The sequence below is a fragment of the Aspergillus brasiliensis genome (assembly GCF_001889945.1).
Source record: "Aspergillus brasiliensis CBS 101740 unplaced genomic scaffold ASPBRscaffold_9, whole genome shotgun sequence".
Taxonomy (NCBI): Eukaryota; Fungi; Ascomycota; class Eurotiomycetes; order Eurotiales; family Aspergillaceae; genus Aspergillus; species Aspergillus brasiliensis.
In genome coordinates, this window is record NW_027137450.1 from 839,527 (window position 1) to 854,485 (window position 14,959).

Genomic DNA, 14,959 nt, shown 5'->3' on the forward strand with positions numbered 1-14,959 from the left:
GGCGGTCTGTCTGTCAAGTGATGGCTTCCGTGATTCCGAACGACTTCCGTTGGTACATTCCGCACGACAGGCGAGAAGTGATATAGTCCTACCCACAGGAGAAGTTTAGATATTAAAGCCAAATGGTGCGAGCAGACACAATTACACATGACTCACGGGGTAGCAAACGCTCTGGTGATGATATTCACCGCCACGGTGCTGATCAGCCCAATCCATTGCCCGACTCGAAACGGCAACGACGAGGGAGATACGTCTCTCAGGCATGGTATGGTATTACTTATACATCGGGCTATTCTGGCTTCCTCTGGCGAGCTGACCTTAAGTTATACAGTATGCAATGTCGCCAGCGAAAGGTGAAAGTGAGCGCACAATACTAGTCCAAGTACGGGTTCAACTGCTAAAAATTGGCGCAGTGTGACGGCAACTTACCTTGTCAGCCCTGCCGCCTTAGCGAACGACGATGCTCCCAGAATGCCATTGATTTACGGCGGCGGAAATCTGTTAGGGATGAAGTGTCGGCAAGACATGTGAGGGAGTCAATTGCTGGAGAAGGGAGCGATAGTTCGGAAGATCCCGCGTTCGTCACCCTGCCAACACTGAACGGTATCAATGTGATTCATCTTGCGGACTACATCTAATCAAAGCTTCAGAGTAATTGGAGGGGATGTTTTGACGAGATTAGATCGCGTTGAACGACAGTTGCAGTTCATCATCAATGCTGCTTGCCCTTCCTCAAAAAGACGTGACACCATCGATGCAGAAACAGGCTCGGTGAATAGATTGGGCGTGATCAGCATCGAAAACGAATCCTGGATAGCTTTGAAAAGCAAGAGGTTTACTCATAATGAAGTAAACTCCTTTTCTGGTGAAACGTCCATCAGACATGCGTTGGAGGAAGTTGAAGGACGCTTAGAGACAATTCAAGGCTCCGGTGGACCTGCCGACGACATTCCATACTCTCAGATTTCCACGCCAGTCTTGACCCCGTCACCTCATCACGAAAAGAGAGGAAATAAATCCGAGCATGATCATCACCGCAACATACTCCAAATGTACGATATTGAGCCCAAGCGATCGCAGTGGGATAAGTCCTTGGACACTTTTTGTATCGAAGTCCATATACTGTATCCCTTTCTACACCTACCAACACTCCGAAACAAATACGATGCTATGTGGAGCAGCTTTGCTTCGTCTTCTGAAACAGACAATCACCACTCGAAAATATTCGAGATAGATCTGGCTGAGCTTCTTATATGCATTGCAATTGGCCAGTGTACTGAGTCACCAAGACTGGAGAATCAAGAAGGACGACATTCAGCGGGCTGGAGTGTATATAGAGCAGCATATGGGCTGATTGGAGACCTCCTGGACAGTTTCGGAAACTGCCCAGATTCATTACAACTCCTACAAACATTGGCTTTGATGGTTCGTCGCACCCCCCCTCTGGCAATATGTATGAATCGCGCTTACATTGCGTTTCCGTAGGTAATTTATCTCTTCCGTCTGGATATTTTCGGAAAAGCCGGAAAGCTCCTGGCGCTTGCAATCAGCCATGCACATCACCTTGGGCTGCATCGATCTAGGGTAGTACATAGCCTATCTCCTTTTCAAAGTGAGATGTCTCGACGGATGTGGTGGAGTCTCTACATCTTGGATCGTCGCGTGGCTATTGAGACAGGCCACCCATTCTTGATCCAAAATATCAATGTCGACACGCCTTTACCTCGACCACTAGACGACGACCAGCTCTCCAGATTCCGAAACTGCCCAGAAGTTGACCTAGAAACCCTCCAACCATCTGAAACAGGTGGTCCTTATACCACGTCGTTTCCTTACTTCAGAGCTATGATAGCTTATTCTGAACTTTTGGGTAAAGTCTGGGAGGGACTTTATGGCGCTGCGAGCTTGGATCTAGCTCCAAACTATTCTCTCCGTGAACACCTTGAACGCCTGCTGTTTCGGGCTCAGAAAGATATCCACCCTGAGTTTGCCCATCCTCACTATGGCCCACGCGCAGCGCAATTTGTCGAAACGCCATGGTGGCTGATGAAGCAGCAAGCGTTAATGCGAACCGTATGACCCTGAGCCCACTGGTTTCCATATTTTTGCCCTTGCTGATCTCCCTCAGCGATGGTTATCCGTTCGCCTACTGATACGCAGGCCCCTGCTATACACATCTGATTCACCTAACGGGACTCCTCTTGACTCGTTCGAAAACGAAGTGACATGCATGCAAATTGCTAATAGTATCATCGAAGAAGTCTCTCGCTTCCCCGAGGAAAAGGTCATCTTCACCTTCCCCTTTTTGCACTACCTAATCGGTGCGACAATAACCTCCCTCGGACTAATCATGAAGGAGAATACGTTCAAGGCAGCCTATGGCGGAGCCACGGTTCATGCCATCCGATTGCTAGAGACCTATTGCGCCAAAACATGGGTATCTGGGAAGTTGATACGAGTTGTTTCAAGGCTGAGGCATATGGCGTCTCGATTACTGAGAGATGGCGATGTCGTGGGGTCGGGGCTCTCGCTGTACAAGCATTCCTCACAGGCTTTCTCCGGAATTCAGGATGCTCGGGCTCGAGAAGCAGAGGTTGGCAGGAGCGAAATTCCTATGGCTCACTCCCGCCCAGAACCAAGCAGCCCTTCAGCAGGGGAACGCGAACTCATCGGACCACCTGACCTGAACATTCGTCCAGGTGTAGCATGCGAATCCATTTCTCGAATGCCACCTTTGCACGGGCGAAATACAACTGAACCTTGCTTGCCTACGCAAGCTTTGTCATTTGATGGTCTAGCCAGTCTGGTTATGTCTGACTTTGATTTCGAGGAAGGCGTACCAGGTGGTAGCAGATTTGGAACACTGCCTCCCGGCGATGCAAGCATACAGCTTTTACCGAGCGATCAACCAGAAGGGGGTGCCGGCACCAGTCATACAAGGCCGTTGACTATGCATAACGAGCTGGCAGCTGGCGAACCAGTGGCACCTTACAATGTTCGAAATTCTGGAGACAGTGGAATGGAGGAAATGGAATGGCTAGAAGCTTTGTTTGGCAACTATGTCAATTCTGATTTTATACCTCGTCAATACACGTGATGCCTTCCAGGGACATGAGCAGATAATTGACATTCATTTGTATGTTCATTACCACTTCTTCGAACTCTATGTGAATGACTTGGCCTTCCCACAACTTCGCTTTGATTTTCCCCAGGAGGGAGTAGAAGCTATTAAAACAAGAGACAAGTTTAATCCGCCCGGGCCAGCGAGGCTTGCGACGGCAGGACACCTGCATTCTCAAACGACCTGTACGTTTCGATCCACGTGTCGAAAGTGTTATCATGTCTCTGCCATCCATACTCTCTCGCCTTGTTGATGGATGAAATCGTCAACCACGACTTGCCTGTCGCCCAGTTGAAAAAACCCCAAGTGCCCCAATCAAAGGCCTCAACCTTGCCTCCGTGCTTCTGGACGACCGTCTCCCACACTGCACGCTTATCCTTTGCCCATTCCACCATATCGATCTCATTGCTTAGCGTCTTTGCCTGGCCGGCGGCCTTTTCGAACTTGGGTTCTGGTACCTGCAGCACGACACAGTTAGCCACGATCCCGCAGCGCTACTGTCAAGAAGCTCCATACCTCAACCCCAAAATATTTGGCCACATCCTGCCACATATGCTTCCACACAAAGACATCGCCATTCACGTGATTGAAGACCTCATCCCTGCAGTGCTCTTGCGAGGAAGCCCAGACCGTGAGATCCGCCAAGCTCGGTGCGTAGGAGTTATCATCGATGGAGTTCCAAAAGTATTCGTTTCCGGGGAACGTTGCTGGCTGGTTGAGCTCTCTGCAGATGAGCATGTAGATGGCGATGGTCAACGCTTCCGACATTCCGTTTGCTAGATGATTCCACTTAGCCGATACGTTTCCTCACGATGAAGGGATGGGTGGATAGATGATGGATGGATAGATGATAGATGGATGGATGGATGAACCCACCATGCGGAGCGAACCCATTGATCGCATTCGGTCGGATAATATTGTACGACCAGGTATTCCTTCTCTTCTGAACCTCCCTCAGATAATCTTCCTGGTTGTAATAGAAATTGAACCCTTGATCGTCATATCGCGGGAACGACTCTTCCAAAGGCACCTTGACTGGACCGAGATGCACCCCGTAGTACTACACACATTCGCAGATTCATTAGCATCCAACCCCACACCTTCTTCTATTCATCCACAAGTAAGGTTAGAGAAAAACGTACCTTCCCCCCCGTCTGCAAACTCACCCTCCGCAACGCCGGACACACCGCATCCACCGCATCCAAGAAATTCCGAAACAGAGGAACATTCTTCTCCCTCAGCACTCTGAAGTCATCATCATGCACGTACGAAGTGAAGTAAGCGTGCGTCACGGGGGCACAGATCTCCTTTATCTTAGCGATGATGGTTTCCACGGGCTCGAGAAAATCCACCGCGACGAATTCCACCCGTGGGTCGATCCACGGTGTAGGCAGGGGACGTCGAGAGGTGACGATGATTTTGGACCTTGAGTATTTAGATAGAATGTTAGGGAGATGGTGTTGTAGTGAGGAGAGAAAAGAGGGGGAATACCATTCTTGTTTGGGTTGGCGGATGAGATGTTCCACAATGGCGTAACCGCTGATGCCGTTGGCACCGGTGACGAAGGCGACTTTTTGGGGGAGGGGGGACATTCTGCCTTTTTCTTCGAATGAGCTAATGAGGAAGTTTTCTTGAATGGTGATGATGACGAGAAAGATGATCAGGGAGGTTTGTCTGTCTTATATAGGTAGCTTGGTTTGCTTGCTATATCTACTTGGGGATGGGTCAGGTCGATCCTTGCCTTCTTGCCATGGTACGGATATCACGGCATCTGAAACGGAGTTGAATGTTCATCTGTATGGAATGTCCATCTTAGTTAGACGGATTATTGATTCAGTGTGACGTCTATACCAGTCCATCTTCCTCGATGAAAGCGAATCTCCTTCTCTTCTACCCAGTCCCATTCAGTCATCCAGATACTCCATCAACCCAGACATCGACACTCGCCATTGACAACATCATCCAAGGAACACATGCAGATTGCCTTCGTAGAGTGATCCGGATACATCGGCCACAATGCCCCTCTCGATGTCGATCATCTGCACCTGTGGATGCAGTTAAGCATAGATTCAACCTTTTCGGGCGCAATGGACGGGTTAGGGCTGGTGGATGGGTGGAGCCGGAATTCTGTCGTCGATGGAATTCCGTGCTTGTTCCGTGAGAGTTCCGTTGCCTTTTTCCGGGTAGTTCCGTAGTTCCATACAACTCACGATCTGGTGGGAATGGTATATTCTTGTTGTTCCGTAGGAAGTTACTTTCCTTTGATCATTGGTAGCAAGGGTCGAGTCATATGATCTTGGTGGTTTCTGACTGACTATAGGGGAGGACGATGGTCTTGCACAACTTAACATCATCACTCTGGGCTGCACTATGTTACCCGTCCAAAATATATAGTTGCCATATAGTAAGTAGTATTAGCCAGTGAGAATAACCACCAATTCAGAAACTTCACTAAAAGAGTAACGAGGAAATATATAAGTCCAATTGAGACCTTTATTCCTAGTATGCTGCCCGTAGTCCAAAGCTGTAGCATCACATATTTCAAAGTACAATCAATGCATGACCCGAAAGACCTGCATCGGACCGCTCCTCACGAACAACACAACTAGTGGAGAGGGCAGTAGGCTCCCTTCATTCAGCAAAATATGTGCTGAATCTCCCATCAAATGGGGCTGTGGTTTAGTGGTATAATATTCCCTTAGCATGGGAGAGGTCCGGGGTTCGATTCCCCGCAGCTCCATTTTTTGTTTTTCTTTTTTTACCCCTCCCCCTTTCCCGTTCCCTACCATTTTATTGATTACGCAGCACTGCACCAATTAACTACCTATTTAACTATCCAAAAAGTTACCTCTCTCATACCACTCGTGTCCTCCCCAACCCCCTCAGTAGATGTCCCCTCTCTCACCCAACTCAACTCACCACCTACATATCTCAGTGACTAACATGCCCCCCCAAACCGCCTTCATCTCCGGCCCCATCGACACCGGCCCCCAAGAAACCTACTTCCACACCCACTACACCCCCCTCCTCACCGCCGCCATCACCCGCAACGACTCCTTCGTTCTCGGCCCACTCCCCTACGGCGTCGACTCCGACGCCCTCTCCTACCTCCTCGCGTACCCCGTGTCCCCAACACGAATCACCATCTTCATGACGTCACGCGAAGACAGCTTCTGGGGCATGCAGTTCCGCGCGCTGGGGGTGAATGTGCACGTGGTCGAGGGGGATAATACTCGGGATCGGGACGCGGCGATGACGAGGGCTAGTACGTATGATATCTTGAGGTTGAGGACGGAGGAGGAGGCGAGGCAGGTGTACGGGGGGTCGTGGAGGGAGGGGTATGTCACGAATACGGAGAGGAATTGGAAGAGGAGGAGGGGGATACGGGAGGATGAGAGGGTGGAGGTCGAGGTGGTTAATAGGGAGGTTAGGGATGGGTTGGGGGTGGATGCAGTACATGCAGTGGCAGGGGGAGGGGGGGTGCAGAAGAAGAAGAGGTTTCTGGGGAAGGCTTTGGGGAGGTGATGATGGTTCTTCTCACCTTATATGATAGTCCTCATGTCAGCGTATTTAGATTGTAGACTAGGTTGTCTAGCTCGGATAACCTCCACGGTGTCATGCTCGTGTATGTCTCAATAGGAGATAGTAAACCTTCCAAGATATATGGACCTTCAGAGCAAAATGCAGCCACTCTCAGTGCACGCAGAGTCGAATGTCTCTTAGGGCCAAGCAGAGGCAGTATTGTCGTGTATCGAAGGGTAATTGATTAAAATTAAAAACACTGGTGGGACGATCCACGACTGGAAGAGTGGACGGAGTGGATGAAGGCAGCGGGTGCAGTGGGCTCAGTGGGTGCGGCGGATGCAGTGGATGTAGTGGAGCGTCAGTGGAACAAGTCGGAGATAATGATGCTTTAGCCTTTAGAGTTTGGGCCCCGGAAGGTATCCACGGTACACACGGGCCGCACGGGTGCCATGAGACGGGAACCAGGGCTGTCTTTGGCCACGAGGCTGGTTGTTTACCAGGAACGATCCATGCATCATTACCTGCATGCCTTGAACAACCGAAAATTCTGCCAGGTGGCACAGGCAATGTCGCACAGAATGCTTTCTCATGGAACCGGTCACTCCGAGTCCTTCCTCAGCCGATTGACTGACAAACGCACGGATCTAAAACCGAAGATCCACTGCGAGATCCAGTAGGAGCACATTGGACAATCGTGCTTTAAGTAGGTGTGCAGGAACGTATCGAGCACGCCTCGGTGATGATCAGCCCGTCCTTGGAAGGGTTTTCTTGTTCAGTAGCTGGGGAGATTGGTGTTCACCTCGAGTCATATCTACAAGCCCTGTTATCTCCTGGTCATCGTCACTTATCAGTCGCCCTGATAAGAAGAAGCCATTATGTCGCCTCAATGGGGACAGCGGAATATGTCTTCCGTGGCTTGAGGAATGGGGCTTACTTCCAAGAGCTGCATCATAATGCGTCAAAAGGTTTTGTTTTATGTCTTCATTTCCTATCTTCAAGGTTATATATGAATGAGGAGCTCGAGCTGGTCTGTTATACTTGAGCTACGATCTGTAACCCGTCCATCTGTTCCAAGTTTGGTTATTATCGCATCACTCGCATCACTTGCACACGAAGCAGCATGGACCTGGAGGCCATTCTTCGCAGCTTGACGCTGTCAGAAAAAGTCAAACTGCTCGCTGGCGCGTCTACTTGGCGGACTGCGTCAATCCCTCGTGTCAATATTCCCCATCTCAAGGTAAACCTTCCCCCCACCCCTTCCTCCTGTGCTTTTACCCTCAATTTCTGATTTCTGGTTTTATATCTCTCTGGAGAGAGAGAGTGTGTGTGTGTTCCTGCTGATACCAAGTACATCATTTGTTAGTTAACCGACGGTCCATCTGGTGCTCGGGGAGAGGTATTCGGGGATGGTGTTCCTGCCGCCTTTTTCCCATGTGGTACCAGCTTGGGAGCCACTTGGGATGAAGATCTGCTGAGGGAGTTGGGAGAGATTCTTGCCGAGGAGGTCAGTTTGCGACAAACCTCCTCTTACTGATCTTTCCTTGCTCTTGGACTCACGGAACTTTACGAGTCTCAGTGCAAATCCAAGTCCGCTTCTGTAATCCTGGGACCTACCATGTGCATTCATCGTCATCCGCTGGGTGGTCGCAACTTCGAATCCTACAGTGAAGACCCATACCTCACGGGGCGACTGGCGAGCGCCGCAATCCGGGGCATCCAGTCCCAGGGCATCGGGGCTACGCCCAAACACTACGTGGCGAACGACCAGGAGACCGACCGCTTCCACTACAATGCGGTGATTCCGACCCGGGCGCTGCGCGAGGTGTATCTGCGGCCATTCCAGATGGTGGTGCGGGACGCCGACCCCTGGTGCTTGATGACTGCGTACAATCGCGTCAATGGTCGCCACTGCGACGAGCACGCGGAGTTGCTGACCGACATCCTGCGGACGGAATGGGGCTGGAAAGGCGTCGCCATGAGTGACTGGGGCGGTGCCCATGATGCCGCTCAGTCCCTGATCGCTGGGCTGGACCTGGAGATGCCGGGGCCGCCTGCGCGGCGCACCTGGGAGATCATGCAGCAGTATCTCGCGGACCGCGTCATCACCCAGGCCGACATCGACCGCTCCGTCCATCGCATCCTGCGCCTCTTGGAACGGACCCAGCGGTTCGAGGACGACGACTCCTCCGAGCATCCGGAGACCACGCTCGATGACCCCAACCACCAGGCCCGACTGTTGTACGCCGCGCAATCGGGGATGGTGCTCCTGAAGAATGAGAACGGCTGCCTGCCCCTGCGGCCCTCAGAGCAGCTGACCCGCGTGGGCATTTTTGGCCCAAACGCCGCGCGCGTCGTCGCCGGTGGTGGCGGCAGCTCGTACATCAAGGCGCCGTACTGGACCAACGTGGACGACTCGCTGACAGCCCGTTTCCAGGACACTGATACGGAGATCGTGCGGCATGTCGGGGCGCGTGTGAATCGGTATCTGGCCCCGATAGCTTTAACGGTGACCCGAAACCCGGACACTGGGGGCCAGGGCGCTGCGATAGACTGGTTTAACGGCCATGATCTGTCTGGACAGCCCACGGAGACCACCCACACGTAAGTTGAAACCACACTATATCGACGCTTGATACTGACAACTGTAGGGATGATCTGTATTACATCAACTTCGGTAACACGCCGCCGACTATCGCCAAAGAAACTGGCTTCAGCTTTCGACTGCGCACGACCATCGTGCCACTGAGTACCGGCACGCATCGCCTCTCACTCGCCAGCATCGGTCCCTCCAAGCTGTACATCTCCGGCCAGCTCATGGCTCATCAAGACGGCGCGTTCTCGAAGCGAGGCACACTATTCTTCACCTATGGCTCCGAGGAAGCCATTTTCACCCTGGACATGGTCGCGGGCCACGCATACCCCGTGGAGATCGAATATTGGTCGCATGACCGACAGCTCTCCGCCGAGCTCCGTCCGCGCATGGACCCCATGGAAGACAAATTCCAGGGCGTCCGTCTCGGCTATGAGGAAGACGCCGCCGACGCCACCGCCACGGACCTGCCTGGCGAGGCGGCGCAGCGAGCCAAGGACTGCGACGCCGCGGTGGTCGTGGTGGGCCGGGACCGCGAGTGGGAGACCGAGGGCCAGGACGTGCCGATGTTCGCGCTGCCGGGCGAGCAGGTCCGGCTGATCGAGGAGGTGGCGGCGGTGTGTGCGCGCACGATTGTCGTGATCCAGAGTGGGACGCCCGTGCAGCTGGAGCCGTGGATTGAGCACGTCCCAGCGGTGCTGTGTGCCTGGTATCAGGGCCAGGAGTTGGGCAACGCAACGGCCAGCGTCGTCTGCGGCGAATTCAATCCCTCGGGCCGGTTACCCATGACCTGGCCGAGGCGGTTGGAGGACTGTCCAGCGTTCTCGTCCTTCCGGGTGGAGGCCCATGAAGTGCAGTATACCGAGGGGATCTATGTCGGGGGCCGCTGGTGGGATCTGTTGGGAACACAGCCCATGTACCCGTTGGGGTATGGGATGTCGTACAACACATTCGCCCTGCAGAGTGTTGTTCATGCGGGACAACAACAAGTGGCGATGGTGACGGGGCCACAGCCGGTGCTGGTGCCAGTCCAGGTGACACATTGCGGTGGACTGCCCGGCCGGGAAACGGTCATCGCGTGGTGTGAGATAGTCCATCCAGGGCAGGGCCGTTTGGCCCGGCCCCCGAGGCAGCTGTGCGCATTTGCCAAGTCGCCGCTCCTGGCTCCGGGGGAGACGTGCATCGTCCGCCTGTCGATCACCGCGTATGAGCTGGGGGTGTATGATCCGGAGCGCCGGCAATGGGTGCTCGACGAGGGAGCGCAGTTCCGCATCTTAGTGGGTGCGAATGCTGCGCACACGCAGGAGGCAGGCATCATTCGAGTCCCAGAGACCATCACTTGGATCCATCGTATCGAATAGAAACGTATTTCACAAATAGTGATAGTTCATTTGAATTCTATACTATGTAAAGATGATGGTGTTGGTGGCTCGCCAACCAACAACAACCCTTTTAGTTACTGGCGAATAACCTCGTCCAAGAATTCCTTCACCAGCTCATGATACATCCCGCAGCAATCTCCCGCCTCAATCGGCATCTCGGCAAATGCATGCGGCGCTCCTGGCACAAACCGCGTGACGGCCAGACCTTGCGCCAGCTGCCAATGGGCGGACATGAGGATGGTATCGTCGGCCAGCGGGTCTGCCGTGCCCACCACGAACAGTGCCGGGGGCAGCCGCTCTCCCACAGCTTCGAAGCGGCGGTAAAGAGGGGAAAACACCGGATGCTTCAAGGCAGAAGACGAAGAAGAAAGATTGTAGATCTCGTGGTCCGCAGTCTGGAGCGCCCCGAACTCGGCGTCGAAGTTGCGGAGGGTCGCGGTCAGAGCTGGGTGTGTCGTGAGGGCGAGGTCACGGAACGTGTGCAACTTGTTCGGATTCAGACAGACTGAGTCGAGGATATTGTAGGCCCGGGGCAAGAAGGACCACGAGTAGCAGCCGTAGGCGAGGATGAGTGCCTTCACTGTGTTGAGCTGGGGGTATGTGCCGAGGAGATGAAAGATCGTCTGCATTGCGAGGAAGGCTCCTGCTGACTATACAGGAAATCACTCAGTGTAAAAATTAGTTAGCTCATTGGCGAAAATAGTTAAAAGACCGCCGCCGACTATGACAAAAGAGCCCAGCAGTCAAAGAAAACGAAGGTAGGAAGAGATAAGGAGAAACCGAACTGACCTCGCCGCCAATGACTCGCAACGGAGGGCCACTCTTGACAAAGTGGTCAGCGACATCGAAGCAGTCTTGCACGCCGCTAGGGTATGGGCTTTCTGGTGCTAGACGATAACCCACAGACACCACCTGGCACTCGGAGGAATTTGCGTATCGGAGGAGTGAAGAATCGATGCTGCTGCGCCAGTCACTTTAGGGTGTGGGAGCCCACAGAATCGGGGGACACTGACGAGTCGTGGCGGCCGGCCACTAGACCTCCTCCGTGGAAGTGCAGAAAGATTCCTTTCGGGGAGGAGGAGGAGGAGGAGGAGGAGGAGGAGGAGGATACATCATCATTGGGGTCAATCACCCGACACTCGATCATGCGTCCAGGATCGCGAGACGGCAACTTGATGCTTTTCCCGTCGGGCAGCTGTCCCTGTCCGCCGGAGAAGAACGTTCGCATGGCGGATACATTCCCCTGGATGCGTTTCAGTTCTCTTATGAGCATGTTCTTCTCGCAGGCGGAGGGTGGCGAGTAGTAGTAGTATACTGACGAAGATTGGAGCGGACTTTTCATCGCCTTTGCGAATCACATTGCACACCTCCGTAGTACTCTTGGTGACGGACTGGGGTTGCCACCGGCTGCGGTCAAGGACCAGATCGGATTTCATTCTACCTTGGAGGTAATATAGGAGGAAGAGGAGATATGATTATTGTTGTTGTAGGCGAGGAAGAAGAGGAGCATCATTGAAGGGAGTTGGCAGTATATTGAGTTATTCTTATATCATTTTGGGGGAGGGGAGAAACTACTAGTGGGCTCACTCCGGCCACGAGAGATTTTGGAAGATGAAAGATAAAACCAATCAGCTTGGATCCTAACTTAAGGTTGATGAAGCCGCGTAAGACTGCCGAATAAGCCGCACTGCGATAAGCAGTTACTAGTCGCAGGTGGTGAAGGGCAGGGCGGAAGATATATTCCGCCTGATAGATAAATTGCCCTATCGCCGATTGATACGATACTACCCAAGTGATGAACGTTAGACCTAGTTCAGGGAGTCTCTCTTGCAGTTCTCTTTTCCATTTTCTATTGCGTCCCGCCTACACGATTATATACTATTATATTCAATGGCGAACAACACTTCTCCCGCATTATCCGATCCGCACAAGGCCTTGGGGGCTGTCCCGACGACCGGAGGAAGAAGAAGATATACCTCTAAAGCATGCGAAGAATGTCGTCGTCGTCGAGCAAAGGTGTTACTGCTTCCACTTCCCACTCCCAAAATTCGCTATTTGCTTGCCCCCCTTTTCCTTAGTAGATTGCTTACCATTATACTTTCTCCATTTCTTCATAAGATTTAGTGCGATGGTTCTCGACCCGTTTGTGGCCGCTGCTTCGTGCGCCATCTTTCCTGTCAGTATTCGACCAGGGAGGATGGCCGTCAACCGGCCCCGAAATCCTATGTCGTCCTCTTGCGAAACCGCATCGAGATGCTGGAAGCGGTACTGCGCACTCACGGCATTACACCCACCCCGACGACAGCAGGCACCGAAGCGTCATCGGATGCAGAGGAGCTGTTGTTGTGTGAAGCCCTCCAGGGCACGCTGACGCTCGATCAATCCATGAACTTCGACCAGGATGGGGAGCTCCGGTACTTTGGGCCTTCCAGCGGCCGACAGCCGATCCAGCAGTTTGCGAAGGGTGGTGGCGATCTTCTTCTCTCCTCTTCGCCCGAGCCCAGCGGCGGGGGTCGATCCCGTCGAGGAGGGATCAATCGACTCTACCAGTCGATGGTCGAAGACGATCAGATAGACCCTACGCTAGTCGACGAGCTTGTCGGCCTTTACTTCACTTGGGAGTGTCCATGGGCACCGGTCGTGGATGAGGCGCTCTTCCGCCGCAGCTGGCAGGCGAAAGACGGTGATAATAATAATAATAATAATGATGATGATGATGATCGCTACTTCAGCCCGTTATTGCTCAACGCCATCCTTGCCTGTGGATCGCGCCACAGCGACGAAGTGGCAATCCGCTCCGATCCAGATGATCCCAATACGGCCGGCCGCCTGTTCCTGGAGAAGGCCGAGGTGCTCCTCTACTATGATCTCAAACGTCCCAACATTACCACCTTGCAGAGCCTGGTCATTATGGCAACCGCTTACGTTGTGAGTCTTGAGAGTCCAGTGTTCATTGGCACCTTGGGGAGGGGGGGGGGGGCTGGCTAAGATGTGGTCTCCTCTTTTAGGCAATGGGTGCTGAAGCCGCCGGATGGCTTCATCAAGGGATGGCCAGCCGCTTGGCACAGGATATGGGTCTGAATCTGGACTCGGTGCTTCTTCGAAGCTCGGCGAACCTCTCCATGGAGGATGTCGACCTGCGAAGGCGGGTCTACTGGGCCTTGTATTGTGAAGACAAGCTGGCCGCCAGCTATACCGGCCGTGTGTGCACATTGATGGTAATGATCGCTCCTGTTCCCAGAGAGTTGAAAGTCATGGCTTCGCCGGCTGACATCTAGATGGCTTTTCAAATGCGACTGCAGTTCCCTGGAGGTGGAGATGGATGTCACAAGCGCTCGACAGCCTCCATCCTCGCTGAAGGGGACATGATCACCGCTCACTTGGTCGCGTTTTCTTTGCTCGGCCAAATCCTGGAGACGATATTGCAGTCCCTGTACGTCAATTTCAGCCACCCCCGAAGATATGCTGGAAGCTGCTCAATCTTTTATCTTCTATTCTAATAAAGAAGGATATATAGCTGGGCCCCACAACCTCTCTTGGACGAGGCCGAACGCAGCGAGTTTTTCAACAGATGTCTCCTACAGCTCCGATCATGGTTCTATGACCTCCCTCCACGACTACGCATTGACCGTCCCAATCCGTTCCCTCAGGTGTATGTGCTACACATGACATACCACACGGGCTGTATCCTCCTGGCGAGACCCTTCCTGCGCGCCTGGCCGACCTCAGCCGCCGTGACCACCCAAGAGGCGGCGCAGAAACTGTGTCGCCAGGCAGCCCGGGCCATTCTGGCCACGGCGCAGAAATACCAACAACAGTTCGGTAGCTTCCGCCGGAGCCCGATATCGGCGACGCACGCCATCGTGTCGGCCGCGGTGGTCTTCCTGGGCGAGTACAGTGGATCTTATGCTGGCACGGGGCGTGGCGAGATTGAAAGTTGTCTGCGGGTGTTGGAGGAATTGTCAACGTCGTGGAACTGTGCCAATCGGTTCTTTTCGAATCTGCGAATAGCGCTGGATCGCGTATCGAGCTCGCAGATGAATTCGGGTACGCGTGGTAGCGAAGAAGCCATCATTTCGAGTGAGTAGCACCTCTCTCTCTCTTCAACAACAGTTCTCTAATAAGGAGTTCAGCAGTGCCAGAGGTAGCTGTTTTCGACAGCATTGATATCTTTCCGGATGCTTTTGATGATTTTTCTGACTCCGCCATCCAGTCATCCCTGTCGCTTTCGTCCTTTCTCGAGTACGACTTGGACCAAGGACATGATTTAGAGAATGGGAGATTTGATTTTCCATTTTGAATCTCTCAGGAAAAAAAAAATTTTTCGAAATGATTTGATAT

General features: G+C 53.0%; 6 protein-coding genes and 1 non-coding gene across 7 annotated transcripts; 5 read left to right on the top strand and 2 right to left on the bottom strand.

The window, feature by feature from the left end:
* Position 1: 1 nt before the first annotated feature.
* ASPBRDRAFT_650014 (uncharacterized protein) lies at positions 2-3,235 on the top strand. The gene is made up of 6 exons (XM_067628503.1): positions 2-265; positions 332-359; positions 414-577; positions 651-1,425; positions 1,486-2,073; positions 2,129-3,235. The coding sequence occupies exons 1-6, from the start codon at positions 123-125 to the stop codon at positions 3,095-3,097; spliced, it is 2,667 nt and encodes an 888-aa protein (XP_067477296.1). The 5' UTR covers positions 2-122; the 3' UTR covers positions 3,098-3,235.
* On the bottom strand, positions 3,175-4,713 carry ASPBRDRAFT_208735 (SDR family oxidoreductase; the record flags this gene model as incomplete). The annotated part of the gene is made up of 5 exons (XM_067621839.1): positions 3,175-3,579; positions 3,638-3,897; positions 3,998-4,181; positions 4,264-4,546; positions 4,613-4,713. The coding sequence occupies 5 exons, from the start codon at positions 4,711-4,713 to the stop codon at positions 3,247-3,249; spliced, it is 1,161 nt and encodes a 386-aa protein (XP_067477297.1). The 3' UTR covers positions 3,175-3,246.
* A 1,076-nt stretch (positions 4,714-5,789) lies between these two features.
* On the top strand, positions 5,790-5,861 carry ASPBRDRAFT_t192. Its single transcript has one exon. It is a non-coding gene; the product is annotated as a tRNA-Ala (tRNA).
* Positions 5,862-5,935: 74 nt separating this feature from the next.
* On the top strand, positions 5,936-6,982 carry ASPBRDRAFT_45397 (uncharacterized protein). The gene has a single exon (XM_067625390.1). It carries the CDS (start codon positions 6,065-6,067, stop codon positions 6,644-6,646), a length of 582 nt encoding a protein of 193 aa, XP_067477298.1. The 5' UTR covers positions 5,936-6,064; the 3' UTR covers positions 6,647-6,982.
* Positions 6,983-7,766: 784 nt separating this feature from the next.
* ASPBRDRAFT_197757 (glycoside hydrolase family 3 protein) lies at positions 7,767-10,597 on the top strand (the record flags this gene model as incomplete). The annotated part of the gene is made up of 4 exons (XM_067621134.1): positions 7,767-7,883; positions 8,010-8,150; positions 8,223-9,247; positions 9,295-10,597. The coding sequence occupies 4 exons, from the start codon at positions 7,767-7,769 to the stop codon at positions 10,595-10,597; spliced, it is 2,586 nt and encodes an 861-aa protein (XP_067477299.1).
* A 95-nt stretch (positions 10,598-10,692) lies between these two features.
* On the bottom strand, positions 10,693-12,054 carry ASPBRDRAFT_31932 (uncharacterized protein; the record flags this gene model as incomplete). Its single annotated transcript, XM_067622957.1, has 4 exons — positions 10,693-11,268; positions 11,408-11,576; positions 11,632-11,861; positions 11,938-12,054. The coding sequence occupies 4 exons, from the start codon at positions 12,052-12,054 to the stop codon at positions 10,693-10,695; spliced, it is 1,092 nt and encodes a 363-aa protein (XP_067477300.1).
* Positions 12,055-12,580: 526 nt separating this feature from the next.
* ASPBRDRAFT_91202 (Zn(II)2Cys6 transcription factor) lies at positions 12,581-14,673 on the top strand (the record flags this gene model as incomplete). Its single annotated transcript, XM_067629530.1, has 5 exons — positions 12,581-12,634; positions 12,743-13,546; positions 13,627-13,869; positions 13,951-14,051; positions 14,136-14,673. Coding segments are annotated over 5 exons (1,740 nt in total), but the record flags the coding sequence as incomplete, so codon positions are not given.
* Between the last annotated feature and the right edge of the window lie 286 nt (positions 14,674-14,959).